Source organism: Haliaeetus albicilla, chromosome 3 (assembly GCF_947461875.1).
Source record: "Haliaeetus albicilla chromosome 3, bHalAlb1.1, whole genome shotgun sequence".
In the NCBI taxonomy this organism is placed as follows: Eukaryota; Metazoa; Chordata; class Aves; order Accipitriformes; family Accipitridae; genus Haliaeetus; species Haliaeetus albicilla.
The window spans coordinates 770991-789743 of record NC_091485.1 but is presented as its reverse complement, the minus strand read 5'-3'; the positions used below and the strand labels follow the sequence as shown (position 1 = coordinate 789743).

General features: G+C 43.3%; 1 protein-coding gene and 1 long non-coding RNA gene across 3 annotated transcripts in view; one reads left to right on the top strand and one right to left on the bottom strand.

The window, feature by feature from the left end:
- The first annotated feature begins 1638 nt into the window (after window positions 1–1638).
- LOC138684664 (uncharacterized) lies at window positions 1639–5787 on the top strand. Its single transcript, XR_011323894.1, has 2 exons — window positions 1639–1865; window positions 4996–5787. It is a non-coding gene; the product is annotated as an uncharacterized lncRNA (long non-coding RNA).
- VWC2 (von Willebrand factor C domain containing 2) overlaps window positions 2926–18753 on the bottom strand; it is a 53474-nt gene continuing 37646 nt past the window's right edge. For both annotated transcript variants that reach the window (XM_069778661.1, XM_069778662.1), the window contains one exon: window positions 2926–3399. In XM_069778661.1, coding sequence (XP_069634762.1) covers window positions 3248–3399 — 152 coding nt within the window. In that variant the 3' untranslated portion in view covers window positions 2926–3247. The remainder of the gene's footprint in view (window positions 3400–18753) is intronic.

Here is an 18753-nt window from a genome sequence, read left to right as displayed (position 1 = left end):
TTTTGTTTCTTTTCTTTTTTCTTCCACTTCTCTGCTTCATAAATTATTTTCATCTTGACCCATGAGTTTTCTTGCTTTTACTCCTCCTTCCTTTTCCCCTGTCCCACTGGGGGTGGGCAGTGGGGGAATAAGTGAGAGGCTGTGTGGTGGTTAGCTACCTACCGAGGTTAACCCACCACACACTGCCTGCCAACAGTGGTTCCGCAATTGGGTGAGGCTGGTGTGATCTGCCCAAGAAGAGTCACACAGCCCATTTCCCCATCTCAGGAGTAACCAAAGAGCTCTCGTGGTACTACTACGGGCCAAAGCTGGATGTGGCCAGTGATCTCAGCATAAAGAAGGCCCAAAGCTCATTATGACTCCTACCTCACTACATTTAAAAAAAAAAAAAAAAAAGGATGTCAAAAGAATTGAAGTTTATTTCTCAAAAAGATAGCTAGCTATATCTCAAAACATAATCTCTTTAAGAAACCACCCACAGAGCTGGGTGTCAAGATGAATTTGCCTAGGAAATTCCATACGAAATGGGAAACGACCAACTTATTACTACAGTAAAGATGACATTAATATGTTGGTACCAGGACTGAAAGACAGAAAAAATGTGCAACAGAAAATACTTACAAAAGCTACACTAGAAATATACACTGAAATATCCTTTAACTTTGCACTGACTACTTCAATAAAGACAGAACTTCCCAAAAGAACAGAAATTCAAGCCCTGGGAAACAGTATAAGGCTTCACAAGAACCTCCAGTGAAGGAGAAGCAAAGGGCGACTAGTCTGAGGTGAGACTTCCAAAAACTTAAAACATTATGGCCATACATTGAAAGACACAAATTCTAAGCCTCTCAAAATTTCACTGAAAACTCTTATGTCTCTTAAAGAGACACTAAGCAGCCTATCTGGAAACACTGAGTTCCAAGTCCACCTTCTCTGTTCTTACTCATGTCGCACAACCGCTTCCTACGTGGGAGCTTCCACTCGTCTTGAGGAGACACGCATGGAAGACCACTGGCACTCACGGCACTTTCTCAGAGCTGTGCAGTAACTTGATTTCAGCAAGCAGAAGCCTATATAGCCATGAGGCATGGGTCCTACTGATTTAGGAGCTAGCTTTCTGTCATATGACTACTGAATCTTATGAAATGGATAGGTATACTAAAAATAATACAATTTTTAGCCAAATCATACTTCCTTTACTCCCAAATAAGCAGCGTCTCACTGTGTTAAGGAGAGGTATACAACAAATGAGGTACTCTCTTTATAAAATGGCAAAATCAAGTATTTATGTTTCTATCTGGAAGTGTACTTACGGTCTAGGTACAAATGAGACATGAAACACTTCTTCCCCTCTTCCAAGAAAAAAAATAATCTGTACTCTGTGTCACCTCCCCACTACCACCAGCAAACTGAGCAACAACCCACGTATAGTATTTCCTGTATCCCTGCTAGGAATTCCAGTTACTGCAAAACAGCATTTCCAGTACAATGTTTACATATGTGCACATCCACTTCAGGGAAAGTTATTAACTTGATTTTTGTATGATTTAAAACTATTTAAATCCAATAATCTGTCTTTCTGTCTCCTGTTCTTCTTGTGACTAGACTAATACCATGCATGACTTTGCCACAGGACTGTCTGTGCAAGAGACAGCTCCTTGATTTCTGATTCTGTCACTCCTCTTCCGTACCATCACTGGGGCAAATAAAACCCAGTGGTAAGACAGACCCATGCTCAAAATACAGACATTAGGTGATACCTGGAATCCACTGAAGTCACTGGCAGAAGTCCTATGGTCTTCAGAAGAACCAGAAAATCATACTTCGTACAGATGCAAACCTAGTAACCAAGTTACACCACCAGAGTAAGTAGCAAAGGATAGGTGGGAATTTAAGCAACAGTTTTCTGATTTTAGATACTGATTCATTAAGTCTTCCCTCTAGCAACAGCTTAAAGGTAAACCCATATTTAAGTGTTTTCTTGAACCACTGCCTTAACAGGTATTCAAAGCAGATGTAGTGTAGTAGTTGGTGATAAACTAAACTTAAAATGAATCTAAGCAAAGGCTGCTCATGGCTGAAGCACAGAGATGTGATTCACCTCACATGTAGTCAGGGTCAGCTTCTGTGCTAGAAATCCTTTTGTGGATTCAAAGAGCTAGTTCAAAACCTTTCTCCTCAACACAATGTGACAGACCCCATACGGACCACCAGAAGGAACCAAAAAGTTGAACCAGCACCAGCAAGATGGCAAGAGCAGGGTCTAGGGAATGGTACAGCTACTAACCAACTATCCTACCTGTGGATTAGCAATGTGGAGCCACATCAGTGGAGGCTTGTTTGGCTGCTCTAGCCCTTTTAAGCTATTCTCCACATTCATTATGTGTTACATTAACGATGCCATGTGGTTAGTTACCATCATTTCCACCAGCTGGGTGATGCTATGTTGTTTACTTCACAGAGAAATTTGTCCTGCTGAAATGTTGAACCTGAACCCAGGACAAATGTGTTATGTCTGAACTGAATATCAGGACTTGATTTTGTCTGATTAAATTTTTAAAACAACAGCTATGAGGGACCAGTTTTGTATTACCTACTGCTACAAGTTATGTCAGCTGTGGACCAGTAGATAAGCACCAGTAGAACTAAAAGGAGCTGACCAACCTCTACACTACAGTAGTACTCATAAATGAGCGCATGTTCTCTGAAAGCATATTCTACTCCTTTTTTTCACAAGCGAGAACAACAAAGTTTTGTCATATGCTGGATCTTTCCTGACCCACTAAACCAAAAATAAGCAAAAAAACCTCAAACCAAAAAAACCCCAAGAAAACCCTCGTATGGTGAAACTAGAACAGAAATGTAATGTTTTAGCCATGGTGCATGTATACAACAGGACAGGCAATGATACAGTACTTTAATCTGTATTGTCTATATAAAACATTTATTTTTAAGCTCTATAATGGTATTATAGAAATACATAGAATATTTTATAGAGTGTATTTTAGTGTACTCACTGTGAAAATAACACATTTATTAAGACAGGTATTCTTATGTCCAAACGTTTTAAATATATGCATTTCTTTGCCTTGCAGTATTATGTTACTTTGAAAAACAAAATATCAATATTTTATTCTTTGCTCCTCACCAGAATCTTCTCATTCAGATTTCCCTGGGTCATCTAGGGTACTCACTACTGTGAGATATTTTATAAAAACCACAAAAAGTACTTAGATTTGTAGATTTCCTATATTTGTTTGCATTCATGTCTAGTGCACATAGCTTGCCGTTCAATTCTCCAAGTGCCTTCTTCATAAGTACAATGACATATAGTGCATTCATCAGTTTTCACCTCCCGGCCTGCTGGAATGACAATGGTTTCTGCAAAGCAGTTCGGGCCTAAAAAAAGGAAAGAGTTTATTATGTGATACCCATAGCACAATGCAATCCAGCATAGTTCAGTTTTAGTCTTGAGCACGGGAAACCTAACACGGAGTGAGTAATGCTGGGCACATTAAACAAACGTGAGCAGGGGCACAAGGCATAAAAGCAGCAGAGACAGGAAGGACCCTGCCCTCCAATGTGGCTGGACATTTTCAGTACAGACTGTCCTGCCCTCCACAGGGGAACGTGCGATAAAGCTTTTCTGTGAAACGTGCAACTGTGACAGAGACCTGGGCACAAACTGACGACGCAAATGAATACAGATTTAAGCTAGAGAAAAAGCCAGTTACTGATAATGCAACAGTGCTACTGTAGACTACTAGAGAGCTGATACTAGAAATGTTATTACTTTTTTTCCATTGGAAACAAGCATTGTATTTTGTATAGTAATCAAAGTATCAGTTTATTTTCTGTTTCATGAGAAAATAGTCCTTTTCTGGTAGAATGGAATAGCTCCAGCCTCTTCTGAATGAAGACACTTTTCATGTATAAAATGAAATATTCCATTTTATGTAAGTCAGCAAGTCTACAAACACCCCTATTCACAGTACACCAAAATAACTTCATTTCCAAGGATGAGGCAGGAGAACAACCCACTAGCACAATATTCACAAGACAAATCTGGTTCTTTCAAAAGGTGACATCCTCACATCTCTCTGCTGCAGAAGGCTACGAATGCTGTATTATCTACAGTTCTGTTAAAAAAGAAGTCTGTTTCTGCATTGAAAATCCACACACACTTGTAAAGCAGCACTAAACCCTACCAGTCATCTCCTACCTATAAACTGTCATGTCCTAAGGGGGAACTCGGCCCTTCTATTTACTAAGCACACAAACCAGCTGCTCAAGCAGAGCCTGGCCACTCAACAGCACTTTGGTACCACTGTCCAATGTGCAGTAGGGGCCAGCATACATTGATCTGATACAGCTCAAAATCTTGAAAGAATATGGATGTGCAAACCACTTACTGACTGCCAACCTGTTTACCACACAAGTAAATAAATCACAGATGAGGCTCAGTCTTCCATTGCCAGGGGTCTACTCTAAGACCTAAGCCAAACAGTATGGCTTCTTCTTCTAAAGAAATGTATTTATTTTTTTAAGTGCTTCCTCTGAAAACCAAAGGTAGGGGCACGCTGCACATTTTAAAGCACAAATCAAATAGTTCACAAGCCAGTTTTGATAGTTATCTCTTTGGATCAGGTTATGTGTTTGTGTACTGACACAGCAGCTTGAGAATAAGATGCCAAATTGACAGTAAGGAAGGCCTTTCCTCACTGAAGAATTACCCTCTAGAAGAGACCTGCAAGACTTGCAGAAATTTGCTTCAGCAAGTCATACCCATTAATCCTCTGAATATTTAAGCCAGTATTTTGTTTTAGGACTGACTGTTGACAAGTATCTCTAACATGTGGCTTCTTCCATAGTTTTGGGTGGCTTCTTGCCCATTCAAGGCTTTGGATGCAGAACGGATAGCAAAATACAGCGTATCTCATGTAAAATTACCCGCCTTACTAACCTAATGTTACTGTGATACTTTTGTGTTTGCAGCCCCCTCAGTCTGTCCATGCAAAGGATCACTGGGCTGCACAACACAGGAAGGAGGACTTCAAGGTGGAAGACATGCTCCTGCATCCCACTGCACACTGGGAGGTGCCCTAGCTTTCAACTGATGATGAAGAAGCGTTATTAACTATGCTGTCCTCGGTGGGACTTTAAAAGAATTGAACTCTAATATATATAATTCTGTTTCAGTTAAATACAGTATTCTTCTTGCACCTAATAAACTTTCATCCCAAGAGGGCTTCACCTGCACATTAGGTAAAGATACCTGAATGTTCTGCCTGCTGGCCTGTAACAGCCCCATGATTTACAAAGCTATATGATATAGAGAGTTGAAATATTAAAAGCATTTCCATGGAGAATCTGTATGAAACCTCCAAGACCACTTGAAATTTAAACACTGTGTAAAAGGCACAAGAGGAGCAAAAGTGATGTCAATCCCCTGTGCAGGATTTATTTCATTCTGGTAAAGTAAATGTTACAGGCTATACTTCATTATAAAAACCAACCAGGGAATGAAGTAAAAACAGTGCAACACACATAATATAATTCACTAGGATTCAGAATGTAAATGCCTCCATTCACAATTAGCAGCGCCTTAATGCCACGCGTGATGAGTCCTTCTTACATCAGAAAGTTATTAAATGTGAAGATACAAGTTTGCCCTAAATCGTTAAACTATTTAATATGGGGGAAAGTCATTGCTTTGGTAAATCTACAGAAGAGCAATAACCATCTACTTGAGAAAGGGACCCTACAAAAATAAATGACAGCAACAAATATTTTTTAGTATCATGCAACTTTTCTATAGAAAATTGCCTATTTTCTTGTTATGCATTTGCACCCATCATTACTGTAACTGCAAATCCTACATAGTACTTAGACTGGCAATAGTCAACTGGCATCCTTGCCTCATCTTTTTCTTTGCAATATCATGTGCGCGCAATATTGTGCTTAATGTTACAGAAAAGGTCATAAATGAAAAGGCTGAACTGACTGTATTACTGCAACCCCATGCACATAAATGTCAGTACAATACAGTGTCCAAACATGGGAAAATAATTCCACAGCTCTCCTTTTATCATTTTTCCAAATCCTCAGACTCCTTCTAGGGAAAAATCCCCAAGCTTCACCCCAAACCTCATTCAATTTTGAAGCTGTATGAGCTAGTTCTGGCTCTTGGTGTCTTGTGGCTCCCTTACCACCAAGCAGGCAACGCTCATCCCTTTCCTATTCCTCTGAGGAGCAGTCACAGAAACCAGACTTAGACGGCTGGACTGGTCAGAGGCGACCAGCTTGCAGTGATGGGGGATACGTGGGGCGGCAGCAGTGGGACCCTTGCTGCGGGGCTGCCCTGGCTGCAGCTGCACCTCCAGCTTCCCCAGCCCCTGCCAGTCAGATGGACGGTGCTGATGAAGCAGCTAATGATCCGATTCTCCGTCTGCCTAAAAGGACAGTGGGGAAACAAAGAAATCAAAGATTTTAAGCAGACAGCGGGGCGAGGAAGCAGCGTGGGCACACAGAGGCTGGTGTTAGACTCAAGACTCAAGCCATTTCCTCACTCTCCCTTAGCAGAGGGAGGCAGAAGCGCATGTCTCCTCCACATTCAGAGTGGATATGCTGCCCTGAAGGCATGGCATTTGCTGAAACTACTGCTTTACTTAAAACTGGGCAGTTTATATTGATTTAGCAAGATTTTCAGCTTCCCATCACAAAGGGCGAGACATTTTTGAGTTTTTAAGAAGTCTGCAAAATTACCTCACTTAGCACATGAGAAGCATTTCCAAGTAAATTGGGGCTGTTCCAACTCCAAAGCAGCAGTGGGCTTTCTGACTAGATGTTGCTGTTGCAGGAGCAGTGAATCTCTTCTCCTTGGTCTACAAAGCAGGCTGCCTGCTTTCTGAGCTCCTGCCTGGTGACACCACTACTCTGCCTGACTTCAGCAGCCAGCACTCGTTCAGTGCAGCAGTGGCTTGTTTGAGCTTGTTTGATCTGCAGTATAAACCTCCTGGGCCCCATCCCCAACCGTATACACTTAGATAGCTCTAAGGAAGTCAGCGGTGCTGCACATCTTCACAGTGGATGAAAATCTGGCCATATCACTCTTAAATCTGGCAGAAAATTCAATATGACATACTGTACCAATTCCGAGTGCAGCCTGAAATCTACCATGACATCATTTGTTTTCCTAAAGTATATGCTAGCACTGTCAGACTCCGCTTGAGCCATATCATGCTGGTATCAGCAGAGATTTCTTTCCTAGGGCTAAGGCACAGTTCCTGCCGTCTCAGCGATGTCTTGAAGCAGCGAGTTCAGTGCAAATCCTCAGTTCTCACACTGAGCACCAGATTGTCATGCAGCTCCCAGCTTCCCCACATCCGAAACAGTGAATCCCAGCTTCCAAAAGCAACGTTTATACTGGGATCTAAGGAACTAGGAAGGCATATGTATTGGGTTTGCATGGCAAGGTTTTGGTAGCGGGGGGGCTACAGGGGTGGCTTCTGTGAGAAGCTGCTAGAAGCTTGCCCTATGTCCGATGGAGCCAATGCCAGCCGGCTCCAAGATGGACCTGCTGCTGGCCAAGGCCGAGTGTGGAATGATAGCTGGAGGTGACTTACCGGTATGACACCCCTTCCCCAAGGCAAGGTGAACCTCCAGGGTGGAACGCAGTGGACACGTAAAGAATCAGTTCCGTGGTAGTTCCCTAAGCAACAGAACCTGCAACTTTAGATGTCAACAACACCAGGGGAGCTTGGTACGCTGACTCTGAAAAGCAATGCGGAGGGCGGAGCGGAGCCGAGATGCCGTGGCCAGGCTCTGTGATCGCAAGGATAGGGAACCGGAATGACAGGACTGAGAACGGTTGGTCCCTGCGTTGAATCCACTGAAGCAAGGAGGTAAAATAACGGGGGTTCTGTCGAGCTAACACCCTACACTTCTGGTTTATACCACACGTGCCCACTTCTGGGGTACTGACACGCAACAGCAGGTCCTTTGGGTGAACTTTGCTCATTATAATACCAAAACACACCTCCATTCCAAAAGTTACCCACCTCCAAGGTGCAACCACTCCCCCATGGTGCATGCGCTCTGAATTTTCTCTAGCATATACCTTTAAAAGCAAAGCAAGAGAACTTTATACCAAACAAAGGAAAGATATGTATGACTAGAGCCGCTCAAGCTCCACCTAAAAATAAGAAAATAGTATAAAAGTGCTTAAGAGAGGAGGACTGTTAGGGAAGATACCATCATAGACAAGTCAGGAGGACATCACTGACTTCTGGGATCAGTCGATGGGCTGAACCTCTCTTCCCCCCTATAGGACACGTATGGGTGAGATTCGAACCCTCGGTTATACCGAGCGCTTCCCTGGGAAACTTAGAATTCTTTAGAGCTCTTTTCTTTCATAATTTAATGTGCTTGTAGTCAACTGTATTACCATTTGCATGTGCTTTGCAGACAGTGTATTTATCACCGGCAATCCAAAGGAACATGTACTGTTGCTTTAATAAACTGCGCTGCTCATTAATCTAGTCATGATAGTTCATTAACGCAACCAAACTCCTTAAGTCTGGTAATTCTCGTGCGTTGAACATGGCTAAGCCAAGAGTGCGGTACACTATTAAGTGCATCCATCATTGTGATAGTTACACAACCGGACTTAAGAGCGTTGAATTGGACATCACTCAGAAATTAAACCTAGCTGCCCCAGATCCTCTGACATCTGAGGATAAGCTGGAATGCAAGGGGTTTTATTTTCTGCTGAATTCCTTTACCCTTTAACACAACAGTGAGTCCATTGATGGTGGTAGCGCCTCCGGGATAACAGATTTAAGAAGGGGAAAAAGTTGCTGTGCAAAAAACCCCAAACCTGCAGTCACACAGAGGAGTGAGAATATGTGGGAGAAAGAACCCTGCAGACCCCCAGGTCAGTGCAGAAGGAGGGGAGGAGATGCTCCAGGCGCTGGAGCAGAGATTCCCCTGCAGCCCATGGGGAAGACCACGGTGAGGCAGGCTGTCCCCCTGCAGCCCAGGGAGGTCCATGGGGGACCAGATCTCCACCTGCAGCCTGGGGAGAGAGGACCCCACGCTGGAGCAGGGGGATGCCCGAAGGAGGCTGTGACCCCATGGGAAGCCACGCTGGAGCAGGCTCCCAGCAGGACCTGTGGCCCTGTGGAGAGAGGAGCCCACGCTTGAGCAGGTTTTGTGGCAGGACTTGTGACCCCGCAGGGGACCCACGCTGGAGCGATCTGTGCCTGAAAGACTGCAGCCCAGGGAAGGGACCCATGCTGGAGCAGTGTGTGAAGAACTGCAGCCTGTGGGAAGGACCCATGTTGGAGAAGTTTGTGAAGGACTGCAGCTCATGGTGGTTAATTCATTGAGAGTTTATAATGGGATCCTCACCTCTTAAATGCTTAAAAACTAAAAAAGTTTAAAAATATTATTGGGGTAAATGCTGCTACTGAGATTTTTTTCAAAGTCCTTATGCTGGTCCTGTGAAAAGCTTCCAATGACATGTTATGCTTCAGTGTTGACAAATGCAACAATCTAATTAAAATGCAAATTTTGTTATCTTGGAAGAAAACAGCCAATACCAATTATCAGCAGAGAATGCCCAAGCCACTCACCTACAGAAGCAATAGCACCTGTAACCTTGACAGCCTCACAAGAGGCTCTCTGAAGCTTCTCCTCCTCTCCTTCCACAAAACCACAGCTGTATGCTACAGAGCTATGCCTATTTCCTCTGCAGCCTGCCCCTGCTTTTGCATGGGCACGTGTTTCGATCAGTTAAAAAAATACAAGATACAGCAATTTGGTAAAATGTGTTTTAATCAACTGTTTTCATCGTGTGTTGAAACAAATTATGGACAAAGAAATCTGTTCAACTGCAAGTTAATGTGTTTGCCTGGAGAATAAGTCACGGCAAATTTTCGCCAATTAGAACTACAGTGACAACCTCTATAATGTAACACTTTGATGTAAGACTGCTTTGGGCTCTGGTTTGTACTAAACTCCCTAATAGCTACCCTTTTAATAGCTCCTTGCAGCAGTCAAACAGGTCACTTCCAAGGTATCTGACAGCAGTCCCATCTACCCCAACAGTTTTATGGCATTCATCATTGTGGTATTAGAACACTTTGTAAATGACATAATCTCAACATTTAGCTTAGCCCCGATTTTATTTCCCCCCCCACCCCCAAATTTCATGGAGAGATTTCCAACAGTTACAACATGAAAAGACAGATCCTACCCTTCATCCTGAAGTCTTGAGAACCATGACATTATACAAGAAACAGCTGTGCTGCGTGAGATCAGAGGTCCCCCTGCACCTGCAGCAGGCAAAAGGAGATGTATGGGGAAGTATATGGGGGCAGAGCAAACACACGTACCCAGCTTCCAGCACTTTCTGAACCAGAGACTTTGTAAATGGCTCCTGTGTGCTGAGTTAATGGATGGAGTTAATAGATTTATGATTAACCTCTCCAACACCCTGCTGAACCCATATAAACAGCACTTCGTGGCAAGGAAGTCCACAGCTCTTGCACACAGGGTAGAACGGTTTTCTGTTATTGTCTGACACTTTCCACCCACTACCTAAACTTGGTATCCCCAAATCCTCATAGTGGAAGAGGCAGTAACAACCACACACCCTTTGCCATGCCATTCATGAGCTTACAGACCTGTATCATGCTTCCCTTCCCTCCCACCACCTCACCTGCTGCCTGAGGAGGCAGGTTCTGCATCCCCACCATCCCTGCTGACCTCCCCAGACCTCTCCCAGTTCTGCTACCGCCTTTTTGGGCTGTGAGGACTGGACCTGTGCACCACATGCGAGTTGTAGAAACACCATGGACTTGTACAGTAGCACAATGATATTCCCTGTTTTGTTTCCCATTTCCCTCCTACTTCCTGACATTTGCCTTTCTGTTGTGACCACTGATGAAAAAGTTGAAGCTGACATTTTCATGACACTATGAATTCTATACCAGATAGAAATCTTATAGAAAAAAACGTTTCACTACACTCAAGTCAAATCTGCTGCTGCCCTTCTGCGTTACAGAAAAGTTTCACTTTCCAGCAATGCTACTTGACAGTCTTCCATGTACAGCAAGAGTGTTCCTGTTGTTCAGTGATTTTAGGAACATGCCAGGAAAAGCGAAGCCTTCCCTCCCACCTTTCAGATCTTTCTTCTTTCTGACATTTCAAGACTTCCTCCAGGATCTATTGCAGATGCTAGAGAGACTAGTGAAACACTGAGCTGGAAGAAGAGATGTCGATAGATAGAAGGGATGGATAAAGGGTGGCTGCACCTGCCTCCCAGCACACTGGGACACAAAGTCCCTTACACACCGGCTGAGATATTTGAGACAGGTTTCGAAACGTGATAACGCAGCATGTAAAGACAAAATAAGGCTGCTCTGCCACATAGCACCGCAACAGCAAGATTTTTGAGATGCAGGCATTACCTCCCTCATCCCTCTCAAATCTAATCACTTCCTTCAGAGATGCTATTGGTGCCTACTTTGTGCCCTTCCAATCTCTAATCTCTTCTAAAGGGTCTGTATCTCCCTGATTTGATTTTGTTTCCCTCTCATGCGGATATATATAAAATACGTCTATCTCCTGCGAAACGTCAGCTCAGAAGATAAAGCACAAAAAGCAGCTGGCAAAAGTAGTCTGTGACTAGGATTACAGCAGACTCTCATTCTCTCAGAAAAATAAGTTCATCACCCCTGCTGCTGTCACGATTCTGACTGCTCCCAATCCAGTGCAACCTTTTACTCGCCTCAGTACCTTTGGATGCTACTGAACCGAGTCCAAAAGAGAGTTTTCAATTACAGAAGAAAGATTCAGGTAGACCCAATTTTAAGAGCAATTTGGGACCCTGAAGAACCATGTACTATTTCTGTGGTTTATCAATGCCTTAAGATACTGACAGCTAGAGAACGATGGCAAATATCCTAACAGACTTCCAGTAAATGTGTATATGTATGACAGGGAGAAGAGAAATAAAGGTATTCATCCATTTTGTGATTTTACCTAGCTGCTACGGGAAGCAACAAAAAGGCAGCGTGTGCAATGTGCTACCTTTCATGAAAGCAGTGTTTTGGTCATGCTAGATAGAGCCTTGGTGCGTTTAAGAATAATAATACCCCTCGCTCTGTTAGGGTCATGTTTTGTTAGATGCACAAGGAACTGACAGATTGGAAGAAAATCTGCCAAGGGCAAAACAATTAAAAATAACACTTTGCCACCTAATTTAGAAGGATGGGTACAGCAGCATCTGCTGTGAGTGGACAGACAGAAGAAAGCTCAGTGGAGTTCTCCTGTAACTAAATGGGGTGATCATGTCCCCAGTGGCACTGCTGTGACAAAGTGGGTATCATAGCTCCGGCACTTGCTGTAGTCTTAAGTGTGCCTGTGCGTGTGCGCATGTGTGTGTGCACGTGCTTTAATCCAGAAGATAAAACAAGCTATAATTTCACTTAGATTTGGGTTTTAATATTCTGCTTATGAGACTCACAAGCCCTGTTTATGATTAAGTTCTGTTGTATCACTTTTTCATTTATCATGTGTGGCAGCACTATTGATTAACGTTTTCTTCCGGGCCCAGTCTTAGAAATTGGAGGAGTGTCCAAAAATCCCACAGAACACAAAACAAAGCCATCACGGCCACTGGACTGATCCTTTCCACCACTGCTTCTTCCCAAATCTGATTCTCCATTGCCTTGCACTTTGCAGTGACATTAGCATCCCTGGAACGACAATGCCAAATGCTACCTAAACCACGGCTGCACAGTTACTTTTGTGCACACAGAAACTGCTTGCAGCAAGGGAACAGTTCATAATCCTGCCGCTGCTGCTGTCTGTCCCCTTGGATTGTCATGTCTATTCAGAGAGCTGAATTTCAGATATCTGCTTTTTGTCTAGTGAACAAAAAGAAGCACAGGAACATCGAACACTACACAATCCAATACCACATGAGCCAAACAGAAAGCCTCAGAGCATAAAAGGGCCCAATTAAATAGGAGGCTCGAGTGCCATAAAAATACACTACATCAAACAACTTCCTTTATCAGACAAAATATAGAAAGACTTGAATAGTCTACTTAAAATGATTTTCAAAAGTCCTACAACTTGTAAAGGGATATTGTGTTCCACCCAGAAACGGCACCAATTAGACATGAGCTGAACATTGTGTGTATCTTACAGAAAATTATATCAACACTTAGAAGCCAGCAAGCTGTGCATCAATTTTATGCTCAGCTTTCTTGCAGCTCAGTCACCACCCAGATGATTAGGAAATGAGAGACGCTGGGCTTGAATGCGTCGGGAAAACTCACGTCAGATGTCTCGGACAGCAGAAACACTCGGGCGGCTGGTGCTGCTCACCTGCAGCCCAGCTCACCACTGGCCCTGCCTGCTGGGACCAGGTTTGCACCTATGTTATGCTTGCAGAAAGCTGCCTGCCTACAGTCCCACAGCTCTCAGCTCCCCCCAGCACCAGCCAGGTCTGACGGTGAACCAGCCTGGGCTAAAGCCAGCCTGGAAGAGAGGAGGGTGGCTTCGGTTCAGGACATGCCCTGCAGAGCAGCGTCCTGCAGAGATCCTCGCGGCAGAGCGGGAGCCGGCAGCTGCATGGGAGCAGGGGTACGCAGCAAAAGCATCAGCTACTTGATTGGAAACTGTTTCTGAAGCCCAGAGAGAGCGGTCATGTCTAAGAAAACAAACCGATGCATCACTAGATTTTCCCTCTCTCCCAGAAACTGCAGAAGCATTGCCAGGCACCGTGGGGACAGACGGACTGACAACGGTGGTGCGACGTTGTGTGGGCTGCAGTGGGGTGAGCTGCTGCCTGCCCCAGCACTTGTAGTATGGGGGCTTAAAAGCTCTGCTGCTGAGGTTAACGGGGCCAATCCTTCCCTTCCTTAAGCTGTTTATTCATCCCAGTGACCCTGCTGGGCTTGATGGGGTTCCTGGGGCCTGGTGAAAGACCTGCTCAGCACTAAGGCATCTTCTTCGCATTGGGAAACATCAGCTTACTCTTCAGACTAAGCAAGCCGTGTGAAATGCCTTTGTTGAAAGATCCTCAACAAGTTATCCCAAAAACTATTATGCAAATTTAAATAGACTCTGCACTTCCAAAAGCATGCGCTACAGGCCAGTAATTTAATGCATCAGAGACCTGCTGCAAACACTGGAACTAAAAGCACTTTTTAATTAGCCAAAACACCGCAGCATTGGTGGGCTGTAGCCTCTATCAGGCAGGTTAGTTAGGTCACTGAGAAGTGTACAGTAACTCAGGCAGTAATGCACAGGGTTGTATGTGTCCTGAAACACATCCTAAATGCAGGATGCTAATGAAGGAAGAGATTTTGAGAATTATTATGGAAAAAGCCCTAAAGACTTCAACTAAATTGAAAGCTAAAGTGGTACCAAAGCACAGTATAATGCTGCTTTGGCAATGAAGTGCAATCTAAATCAGTATATTTTTCCAGTCACTATAAAACACTGGTTAGCATGAATACGGTACACAAGCATGGCCAGTAGCTACTTACTGCTACAAGGAATTATTCAATCAAACCAACAAAACATTATCAGTCAAGCATCAGCCATTTTTTTCACCCCATTCTAGAATAAATACACTGAATACTGTTAAATCAAGGGTTATCTTTCTTACTGAGAACAATTTATATCAAAATACTGAATGTAGAGTCATTCAATTCCAGCAAGACTGTCACATCAGACAGTGACAATTCTTTCAATTATATAGTCCCCTTGCAAAATTAGGTGTTTTATAAGGGCTTGGTTTGGCTTTTTTCTTGTCATTTTGGGGTTTGTCATCATAACAGATGCTTTGGGGTTTTTTCTTTTAGTTATGACCTTAGGGGCTTGCCTACACAGGCAGATTTCTAGCCCCTCATCCAAGTTCACTAGAGTTGGTTTGCTCTGGTTGCAGTTGTACAGATGTACCTAACATGTCTCTCTCTAGGTAATCTGCTGAAGTGATACACACTAACCTTACTCATACAGACAAGCTGTGAGCAACATTGTCAGCTGCAGGAAAAGGGAACAGAAGTTGAGACTCTTAAAGGGAATAAAGTTTGTGCAATAACAAGTAAGTGGTCTGTCACTTCTGAACTGCTCAGCTTCGTACTCAGAGACTTAGGTCCTGTGGCAGTTTCTGGACTGTATCTGCAATGTTGTGCTCATTTTATCCATTTCCTTTGAGTTACATGACAAAAGGTAAGAACCCAGCAGAGACCAATCCCAGTGCAACTGTTACTTAAAACATAAACAGTTCCACAAAGGACTTTCTTTAATATATACTGAAGACTGACCACCTTCTCTCCCCCTTCTATCTTTCTTATCTAAAATGTTTCCAAAAATCTGCCTCCTAAAAATAGATAAATAGTACCCTTTATTACAGGGACAGAAGTGACAGGGATCCATGCTGAAAAATGAATTGTAATTGTCGACATGTCATACATCCCTTTAAAATATAATGAATTCTAACAACATCCTTTGCCATGCATTGTTAGCTTCATTGACTGAAATAAAAAGCTGTACTTCTAAAAAACAGGTGTAGTGCATGGAAATCAGAATGGAAACCAAAGAACTTCTTTACTCACCAGTCCTAATGAATTACTACTATCTTTAGGTGTGAAAATTTACAAAATACACAGTTGTAATTGCTGGTTGCTTTAACATGATGCTAATATTATGTGAATATATCTGTAAATAACAGAGATGTTAAGTTTCCCTAAGAAAAATTATTTATCAACTTTAAGATGCACCTAAGTTATGCCGCAACTGAGAAAAATCACAGTATTTTTATGAGCAAAAGACAGTTTATGCTTTGTCCTCCGTGCTGCTGAATCAATAATTCTACCTTTTCTTCCCCTTTAATGATTGTCCCCTCGTGGTTATGAAACACAGCACTGAGAGAGCTTGCTTTGGAAAGACTGTATTTTGTACCCGTTCAGGAAGCCTAAGAGAAAATATCAGAAAACCGTTGCTGTGAGAGCACACCCTTCCTGCCCCTGGTACCCTGAGCAGCTCTGCTCCCATGGCCGGCCAGGATGCGACCCAGGGAAAGTCTGGCGTTGGTCCCTACTCCAGCGCACTCCTCCTGGACAGCCACAGCCTTGGAGGTATGTCACTCGGCACCCAACTTTGCCACCTAAACCCAAGGGATCTGGTTGAAGCCAGCCATCTGCGGCCCCCATGTATGGAGAGGAAAGAAGGGGCACCTCCGGGGGGGCAAGTCATCGCACCTCCTTCAGACAGCTGCTGCCACAGCCTGGTCTACAGGTTGTCCCCTTCACCAGCACGCAGATACCCTCCTTGCATTTCAGCCCAATTTCTGACATGGGCTCGTATCACTTTCTTACCTTACAGAGGTCTTGCACAGAATAAAGGCTGAGATGCTAAAATAGCATAGCAATTTGGACCATAGAAATACTCAGGATAGGAAAGGGTGCACCAAATAATAGTTATTATTCTGTTGATCAGGAACTGTCAACAAGTCAGAGCTGCAAATGTAAGACCCCGTTCCTGAGGAGACCTCACATACTCGAACTTAGGACCACATCTAAAGACAGCTGTTCAGAAATGCAGCCAGGTACTAAGTAAATCTAAATATATTAAGCTGCAACATGGAAATCCCATCACTGACTATCAGAAGTTAATTCCCTCTCCTTTCCGTTTGCATCACCCTTACACAACTCATGAATCAACAACTGGCTAACAGAGATGCTTTGGGGTAGGAAGAGTGGGAAACCAGAAGACAGAAAGGTGATTCATTGCAAAGGCAAAAGAGTAGGAAGCCACATGCTGGAAGAAACCAGATTAGTGGGATTGCAAGCAGGAAGGAAAAAGGCAGGAAAGCAGGCAGGGCAACTGGCAAAATGATTTTAAGGGATCATCTCTTTGTTGAGATGGAAGGAGATGATTTGAAGTGAGAGACTAAAGATACAGGAACCGGTTTTGTTAAATGCAAAGATTGCCTCTGCAAGTTACACAAATCCTTTCATCTCAGAGAAGTGCAGCAGCACAGGAATTGCAGGGGCAGACATAAAAGGATATGCACTACACAAAAGCAAACTTCCACACAATATTGCTCAACTTCTTCACTTCTGATGTCTGACCCAGCACTTATTTTCCCATGTGCTGCTAAGTTAAGACCACCATTTGATACTGCAGTGCTCTTCTCCTATGATGTTATTAGTGCACATTCTTTCTTTCCATTACACCGGCATGTGAAATCGGCAAGAGCACAGCAAAGGAGTCAATCCCCGTAGAGCAGCCAGATTTGTACATACGTGGATGGATGTCAGCTGGGTCAGGGTCTAGTTAAAGAAACGTAAGGTGATGATGATAAGCTGTATGTTTCCTTCAACACTCCCACTGCAACTTTTTAAGAGGTATCAATGGATCTAGTTTGCATATTTAGCCATCAACCCTAATGTGAGACGGCGGGCTGTTCTGGCAAGGAAGATGCAACAGTTCATCCCAGTCAGACAGCAGGATACAGACACACACCTTCAAAAGAAATCAGGGCTCATCTGGACCCTGCCGTTTTTAGCCAACACAAGCTCACAATCTAAGCAGCCAAAATTCATATAATGGAGGTTGCAAAGATGTCTGCTCCTCTAAGAAGGAAGAGACGTGAGATTCCCAGTCAGTGGCTGAACTATTTAAATGTCCTACCACTAAGCCAAAAGCAGGAGAGGATGCTGGCACTACCAGCATTACTGAAGCTCCTGTTCACAGGAGTAGCCATCAAGCTCTGGGAAAAGTAAGAAGTCAGATCAGGCCTTTCATTAAATTAACAGTCTGGAAAACTCTGTCCCAACAAAAACTAAATTGGCTTCCAGGCAATGGCCCACAAGATGGCCAAGCTGGCACTGGGAGGCTGGGCTGCTTCCTAGATCTCTCTTTTCTTTTTTTTTTCCCCCATCAGACCTCTGGAGCAGTTACTGAGGCATGAAAGCTAGTCTTTGTATTTACAGTAACAGAATTATTGTGAACCTATACTTTAATATTTCCACATAGTATATGTTTCTTCTTGTAAAATTATCTCCGAAGGCAAGTATTATGGGGGAAAAAAAAGTTCAGGGGGAAAAACAGCTGGTGCTTTTATACTTATCTGAAAGCTATGTTTGTTTTCTCCTTGGCAAAACCAGAGCCTTACGAAATTGTAAATGATTCCCAAGACACTTTGAACTGATTTTCATAAAACTCAGACTAGTGCACTAGAAAAAGAGTAGTAAATAAAATGAAAGTGGCAAAACTGAAAATTACTTTTTACTTTTCTAATGAAGTTATAACTCCAAAATGTCCTACAACCAACAGTTAAGCACTTTATTTATGATTACAATGTTATCTACTTCATCTGTCTTTGGGGTATTCTTCTCTGTGATGATAAAAATGATCACTGCTCACCTGCTGCATACACAGCATAAGCATAAGGAAGACCTGGGAAGCTGGTGTGGAATACGTTACCAGTTTACAGAAACCCCCTAGAAGACAAAACTAAATTAAAAGGAGGAGCTCTTAATTACAGAGTGGATCAAACTGTTGTAACATATGTGGGATTCAGAGACATGGAAAGGGGATGTTTCCTGGAGAAGAATCGATGTCCTAGCAAAGGGGGAATATCAGCCCAAGAGGAAGAAACCACCAGCTGCTCTGACTCATTCCCTTTTGCAAGGTGTGGTTTATTCCTGTCTTGCTCAGGGG